General features: G+C 46.6%; 1 protein-coding gene across 1 annotated transcript in view; it reads left to right on the top strand.

Moving 5' to 3' along the window:
* The first annotated feature begins 1,297 nt into the window (after positions 1-1,297).
* CLMN (calmin) overlaps positions 1,298-8,294 on the top strand; it is a 77,784-nt gene continuing 70,787 nt past the window's right edge. Inside the window, exon 1 of the mRNA XM_074868700.1 lies at positions 1,298-1,424. Coding sequence (XP_074724801.1) covers positions 1,343-1,424 — 82 coding nt within the window. The 5' untranslated portion in view covers positions 1,298-1,342. The remainder of the gene's footprint in view (positions 1,425-8,294) is intronic.

Genomic DNA, 8,294 nt, shown 5'->3' with positions numbered 1-8,294 from the left:
AAACTCTGGGTTTTGGGATAGTTGACTGGTGCGTGTCATAGAGGTGATGAATAGTTCGCCTATTAGATAGGTTATGGATGCCTTTGCCTTCTCACCATCTTCATCTGATTTTGAGTCATAATAAGAGAAATCACCAGAGCGGGCTGTGGGAAGAGCACTGCATTCCTGAGCTGGGTGAAACAACTGGTTGTGTGGAGTGAGCGTTTACCTGGGATCACATAAACACTTTCCAACTTGAAAGGGCCACAATCTCTAGATCCCACTTTGTTTATATTTAACTTTGTAGATCTCGGCTTGTGTGTTTTGCTAGTCTAACTAATGATGCTATACTAGTCTGACTGGATTGCGTCAAAATTTGCTGTTTACATTATACAGTCTTCATGGTTTGAAAACAGGTACAAAAGTACAGTGGTATATTGTAATGAAATGCCTTGTATGTAAAGGAAATGCTCATGCTCTTCACCGAGTTTGTAGAGCACGGATCGTAGCGATACTGAAGAGCCTTGATAACAATTACTGCTCAGTTTTGATGAAAAATGGTGTAACTGAAGGTATTCGATGTGACAATTCACCACAAAGGAAATTTGACAGCCTGAACAGACTAGCAAGAGCAGGCTAAATGAATATGCATCGGCACGTTAGCGCTTTTAATTTACAGTGGCGCTCATTTCATCTCCAGGAGGAAAACCCCTCTGCCCTTCACACTTGCTTCTTCCATTTCTGCCGTGGACGCGTGACACTGATTCGCGGGGGCGACACTTCTCCCGTCCCCACGCGCAGCTCGAGAAAGCGGCTCGGTGTTGTTTGCAGCCCCCCTGCTGCCTCAGCAAGAGAAACCGATTTATTTAGCGTGCCAACGGGCCGCTCCCGCGCGGGACGGGACGAGGGGCAGCGGGGCAGCCGCTCCGCGGGGGGCAGCCCCCGCCGCCGGGCCGGGGCCGCGGGGGGCTCCGCAGCGCCGGGGCCGGGCCCGCCCGCGCCCGAGGGGGCGGCCGGTGCGCGGGGCGCGGCTGCCCACGCCGCTCCGCGGGGAGGCGATGCGGGAGCCCCGCCGCGCTGGCGAGGGGAGGAGGGGGGCGGCTGGCGGAGAGCTGCCCGCGGCAGGGGGACACGGCCGGACCCCCCGCCCCGCTCCGCCCCGCTGCGGGCGGGCGGGCGGGCTGGCGGGCGGAGAGAGGGAGGGAGGCGGGAAGGGGAGGGGAGGGCCGCGGGGCGGGCACAGCGCGGTGCGGAGAGGGGCCGCCCCCCAGCTCCGCTCCGCTCCGCGCCCGCCGTCGGTGCCGGTGAAGGCGGCGGTGCCGCCGGCTCCCGCCGCCCCCCCCCACCCCGGCCCCGCGTCCCCATGGCCGGGCAGGAGTGGGACTGGTTCCAGCGCGAGGAGCTCATCGGGCACATCAGCGACATCCGAGTGCAGAACCTCCAAGGTAAACCAACCCCCCCGGAGAAACCCCTCCCTCCGCCCCCGCGCCGCCCCGCTCCCCTGCCTCTCCCGGTCCCTGCGCCGGTCCTTCCGCCCCCGCCTCTCCCGCCGCTCCGGCGTGGGGCTGCCGCGGACTCCCCAGCCCGCCCCCCCGGGCCGCCCCGTGCGGGCTCCCCGGCTCCCCGAAACGGGGGCGGCGGGGCTGCGGAGCCGCAGGAGGAGGAGGAGGAGGAGGAAGACGGCGGCGGTGGGGCCAAACTTTCCCCTCGGCGCGGCGACGTGCCCGCCCGGCCCGCGGAGAGCCCCGGCGCCGGGGAGGGACGGGGCGCGGGGGCTCCGCGGGCGCTGGGGGTGCAGCAGCGGCGGCGGGGGGCGGTGCAGCCCGGACCCGCCTCGGGGGGCCGCTGCCCCCAACAGCCTTCTCCGGAGGGCCGTCGGGGAGGGGACTGGGGCCGCCGGCTCACCTCGCTCCCCCTCGGGGGGACCTGGCCAGCTGCGGGGTGCCGGGGCTCCCCTGCCTGTGCGGGTAACGGGGCTTTGCCTTTTGTGCACCGCGGAGCCTGGCAAAGGCGCCCCACAGGCCAGGGGGCAGAGCCCGCCCTGCGACTCCGACCTGGGGATGTGGCGGAACTCGGCCGCGGTCAGGGAGCGGCTCTGGGTCCGCACCGCGCCGTCTGGAGGGAAGCCGATGGCTCTCCGAGTGCTCAGTTTTAATGTACCTTCTCATAAGGTACTGTTGAATAAACATGGGCAGAGCTTTTGGGTAAATCATCTATGAGATGCTCTCCTGCCACAGGCAGTGCTGGCGGAAGGGATGCAAATACCTAGGTTTCAGTGTAGTTCGTTATCAATGTAGTAGTTCCTCCAAAGTTACATTTGCCCCTCACCAGCTAACTCTGTGCAATTGGCAAAGGATAGGAAGAATCAATCGAAGAAGAAAAAGCAGCAGTGGTTTATGGGAGAACAATCTGTTTAATGTAACATACCAATCTTAATCAACAGCTCACATTATACTGCAATGTATCTTCATGTTCCATAAAAATAATAGACTTGAATTATAGGTCATTATCTCTTCCTGTTTATGCATAATGATATTAAGGCACTGTCTACTGGCAGAGGCAGTGCAGTTGCTGGAAATTAGTTTTGGTTTGGCTTGATTATAGGAGATGTATAATTTATCAGAAAAGAGTCTCAAATTAGCCATTCTTTCAGCTCTGGTGTTGTATTAATGCAGTTAACTGCTGATGGGGTCACCCCACAACATTTTGACCTGCATCATCATAACCTCCAAGATGCAGATTTTGAGCACAGCCAGGGCTGTTGATTCCAGGTTGAACTCCCCTTGGGTTTTGACAGTCTCTCATTACAGTGTAGTTCCACGTTTCTGACTCCTGGCTCTGCCTCTTTGAGTTCTGTGTGTTAGCATGGATGGCCTGCCTCTGATCTCTTGTTGCTCAAAACTATAGTAATTAAACCAGGGTTAATCCTTAATTCATGGGCATTTTTTGAGAAGGAATATAAAAGAAATCCGTTCTTAAAAAGAGTAATATGTTTTTGGCTTAGCCTCTCAGTCCTTTGTGTAAGAAGGAGTTAAACTTTCTGGAACTTAAGATGCATTTACACAGATGCTCGCAGCCTTCTCTAAAATTCCTATAGTCCTGTAGGAGAATGTCATCCTACAGGGTAAATTCCTTTGAATAACATTATGTTCATGAAAAAAGCCTCCTGTTCTCTTCTTGCCATACAAGAAGAATTTTGAGAGAGATATTAGTTGTCATCTTGCTTGCACTACTAAATAGGGTTTTAAGAAGTTTTATGCCCCATGTGGGCTCTTATAGGGGAGAAAAGGCATTTGTTCTAAGGTGATGCTCCAAAGCAAGTGATAGTATCTATCACTTACAGTATATAGAATTTGTAACACATAGTTCTCACATTGTCTTCTAGAGATGAAAAACATTTTACAGATGGTGAGTCTGATACTCGGGAGAGTGTGATTTTTTTGTCACTCAGGAGCTCAGTGGCAAAGCATGGTGATTCTCTTCAGGATAGTTTTTTATAAAATGGCAGCATATGCTCTATGTTCATATGTAGTAATTAAACTTGCTCCTGCTTTATAATTCAAAATTAATTCTCTCCTCTCAAAACAATGCGATCTGAATCACCACTAGTATCATTGTCTATCAGTTGCAGAATCCATAATAGTTTTGATGTGCTAGGAAGTCCTGAGTCTAGGATAAAAAAACAGCCGAGAATGATGCAGAGTTTCCAGCAGCATCGGCAGAGCTTCTGCAGGGCCTTGCTGCTCAGGGCCACACAGAGAACCTTGGGTGGTGAGGGTCCCTATCTGCTGCTGCATCTCCTGCTCCTGCAACGCTGTCTTGCAAGACCAAGTATGTTTAGGGTAGGTGCTATGAAGTTGATGGTTTGTCTTATTCCAGAATGCTTCCTTTCAGTGGGACATTTTACATATGTGAAGGTGCTTCCCGGTCTCGGGGGATCCCATGACATGAATATAGACCCAAGAGGGAGTATGTTGTAAGGAGAGGGTGGGAGGCAGCAGCTAAATATTTGCAGATATGAACAACACATGAAAACACTGGCATGTCTGCATCCAGAGATGGAGACTTCTGTTGATGCGCATAGCCAGCCAAATATGAGGCCTTTCAGGTCTGGAAGGCAGATAGAGACATTACTGTCATGCTGTGACCAAGCCATCCTGCCCAGCAGTCACCGGAAGAGCCCAAGGAGATGAGCCCAAGTGGTGATGACCATGAGAAATGGTACCACTAGCACCTGAGTAGCCTAGCTGGTATTAAACTTTCTACAGGCATCATACAGCCATCTGCTGTAGCAGTTTTCCATACCCTTTCTGCCTCCTTTTTTAAAAGCTAAAATTATTCATTTCTCTTGGAAAGTTCTTCATTATATCTTAGCTAAGCTATAGAGCACTGCTGACGTAAAATACTATTTGAAGATGGCATATGCTGTTTCAGTCTGTTGCATCTTCCCTCTCTAGTTTGGTAGTTCCACATCCAGAAAGGATCCAGGGTGCCAGTTACTGGGAAGTGTCTGCTCTCACGGGGATGCTTTTGCCATGGTGTGATCCCACCGAATTCAGGAGTTGTTCTAGGTGCACATGCTGGGTACAGAAGTAGCCCTAGAAACTATATATTCTGTCATGTAACTGATGGGTGAAATTATGGCATGCATGAGGTTTTCAGCTTTTTTACAGGGAGACTAAAACTGGCAGCTGGGGTGAAATTTGCTAAACAGACTGGACATAGGGGAAAAAAAAGGATGGTTTTAAAAATGGAATTACATCTGGATGTTTAGACATAGGCATATGATGATGGGCTTTTATTTTCCCTTTCCATCAAGGTCTGAGATTTTCCATTTTGTTTTTTCAATGAAGGAAGTGATAGTTCAAAGCTGTTGCAGGTAAGTGATGTTAAAAGCCCAGCGCATTGCTTCTGTTCTCGACAGAGGTAATTTAAGAGAAGCAAAAGTGACAATCTGATGGAGAAGAGGAGAGGGGAATGTAAAGATGGATTAAGCACCAGGTGTGGTGATGCACAAACCAAGTTCCTCACTCCAGGTCTGTTCGGTTTCTAAATGCATTTAATAAACTGATAGCCTTGTGCTCTTTTTTTCTGTTTGTATGTTCTCCATAGTGAATTTCTCCGCATACTGAAAGAGAAAAATGGAAAGCCAGCGCAGAATGTAGGAGCACATCATCAAGCGGTGGAATACTCAATAATTAATTTCCTGCCAGGAGATTTTTTTTTTCTTTCTTTCGTTCCTTCTTTCTTTCATTACAACACCAGCGGGAACATTTTGTTACAACACAAGAATATTTTAAAATCTTCCCTACTGGAAGCTTGATTTAGGATCATCGAAAATATACTCCCTTATGTGGTGAACTGCACTCACTAGAAAGTGGCAACATCCTCAGCAGGAATTACTCTCTTTTAGATGATATTTTGGTTCTGTGCTTTGCAATAGTCTGAATGTATATTTAGTAGTATGTATCATTCCTTACATTCCTTGGAATGAAATATGTGGAGATGAATACTTGTGCAGTCAGATGTTTTGTCCATCTCTGGCAAGCAAGTGCTGTTACCACCATTTAAAAATTATTATGATTTGAATGTTCATTTCATATATTTATAATAGAGTACATGGGCTGGGATGGTAGGACTCTAGTATTCTTCTATCAGAGGACTAGACAAGGAGCCCAAAGTCCTGCTACTTGTCATTTTGCTACTCACTGAGGGTTTGATCCAGAACCCACAGAAATCCATAGATGTATATTCCTTAATTTCACTTGATTTAAATACTTTCCCGAGTCTCAGGCTTGCTCTGCTGAGGGTTACATGGCCTTCAAACCTATTTAGAGGGCTACGCAGGAATATTTCGTCGTGTTGTCAGAAATAATGCAAAAAAAAAAAAAGTGGTGACAGCCTGTAAGAAATAAACTCAACAATACCAGCCCCTTTGGTTCCTGGTCCTTGCCCTAGTTTTTACCTTTGGGTGAATCACTTAGTCATAAACTCCCAGCACTCTCTGACTTTGCTTGTCTTGCTGTTTGGATCCTTAAGATGTAGATTTTACAAGCTTTGAACAGCAGTAACTGTAGTTGTCACTGATACAAACCTCAGCTTCCTTTGAGGTAACAGGTTCCAAAGCCTATGGCTTAAGAGGGAATACGGATGCTTAACTCATAAAAGTTGACTCTGGCAGTGAAAGTATGTATGTATCTTCACTTTGGGGGGCTTAGGCGTCTCTGATGGACAACCAAAAGTCAGTCTTGAAAGTGTTTCTCTGTGTTTTTGTTTATCCATTTATGTATGAAGCATAATTCTTAGAACCTTTGCACTTAACTAGAGAGAGTAATAATTTTTTTTTAATTACAAGATACAACAGCATTCAACCCGTTTGCTATCATTTGACATGCCTTTCAAACACATGGAAATTTTACAAATAGAAGGAAACCTTATTTAATGTATCTATTCTTTCTGACAAAAGTAAGGTGCTGTAGCTGTTCATTACTTTAACTCTTCCATAACTTGTCGCCATACTCAGCAGGATTTCATTCTGCCTGTAGACATGTTAATTTCAGTGGAGCTCTTTGTAGATTAGAGTGACATTTGGAAAGATTAAATTGCCTGGAGAACCTTAGACAAAGCCCTGTAGAACCACAAAGTGATATTATTCTATATAAAAGTGAAATTAAATAGGCCTGAGAGTTATAAATGTGAACCCCCGAAATAAAGATTCAGATCCAGGTATAACAAACCAAAGATCGTGCTGGAAATGTGTCTTCTGGTGGGGATGGTCTTTGTAAGGGCACTCTCATACGTGACAGTATTTGTCAGCAATGGGAGGAAGACTTACCTGCTCCAGACATAGGAAACCCTGGCAGTGAAATACGGGAGCAGTGAGAGGTAAGGCAAAGTACAGACTGCATGTTTTGGCATGCAGTTTTAACAAGGTCAGTGCCTAATTTCTCTAACAAATTAGAAGTCTGGGCTTTCTATCCCATTGCATGGATGAAATTACACCAAATTCAAATCATGCCCAGTAGCTCCACAGTCAAACGAACTCTTACACCAGCGTATTAACACTTCATTGTAAGAGAGACTGTGTTTGGCATCCAAGCATGGACCTGACTCGAGGCATGGGGTTGATCTGCTACCACTCACCAACATCACCTTCTCTGTCTTTCCTTGGTGAGCTGTTGTTCAAGCACTGACCAGCCTCAGCGTTAGGAGAGCTGGTGACATCTCAGGCCATATCACTTGCCTGAAGTTGAATGGCATTAGTTTAAAAATGGCAGTCTTCAAAACACTGTGTTAAATCTAGTGCCAATTTAAAAATATAATGTACTTCTCATAGTTTCTCCTGCTTGTTTTTTGTTTTGTCCCCTGAGCTTGGACAGAAATTCAAACAATTTTCTTTCCTCTAAAGACAATTTCAAGGTTATGTCACTTGCATCCTGAAGTATGTGTAGCAGGTACTTTGAAATTATTACAAAGGGATGACTTGGTTTCCTTTTTCTGTTTTAAAGACAGCTTTCTATTGGACTAGACCTTGGGCATTTTGGCTTGTCAGTGTCCATTTAAACATTATTTGCTTATGTCCTATGCTGTTTAAACTTCCTGTTGTTGCAGAATGGTTGTTAAGGGCATATGTCTAACGGGGGAGAGCCAAATGTCTGTCTTGTCACGTAGAAGTCAAAAAGATTCTCAAAATTATGTATTCAGGAGAAGAAATTGCCAGATAAGCAGCCACATTTGTGTCAGTGCTGGGGTGGTGAAGGGCATCACAGCACCTTTTAAGCAGTAAGTGTCTTTTTCTACATGTCTCTCTACCTGCTATTCTATTTTTATCTCTCCCCAACCAGTTAGGGAGGGTAGGTGGAGGGTAGGGACTGTAGGTGGAGGATTGCAGGATGGATTTTACTTCATTATAATTGCTGCATATTTCTGTGCAAACAGCTGAGCTATGTTTTAGCTGTAGTTTGAGGCTTTATAGCCGCAAACAGAAGTTTAAATCGACAACTTTAAAGAGGCTCATAATAGCAACAGCACAGATGTCTACAGCATGAATGCCTGTGGACATGTAACCTGCAAGCAGAGAGGATTTCTTTATAAAACCAGAAATCCCACTGAATCTGAAAAGAATTTATCAAAAACACTTAAAAGATAACTCTCATCTGTATGCCTGTTACTTAATTGGATGGTGTGATTCAAAACATAATTGTTGAAATAGTGTAATGATTCAAGGGATTCTGTTAATTATTTTCCACTAATTCAGACATATATAAAAACATATTTTATGCTATAGTATCTTGAAAGTTACTCCTGATATTTAT

Source organism: Strix uralensis, chromosome 4, assembly GCF_047716275.1.
Source record: "Strix uralensis isolate ZFMK-TIS-50842 chromosome 4, bStrUra1, whole genome shotgun sequence".
Classification (NCBI taxonomy): Eukaryota; Metazoa; Chordata; class Aves; order Strigiformes; family Strigidae; genus Strix; species Strix uralensis.
This window is presented reverse-complemented; position numbering and strand designations above follow the sequence as displayed.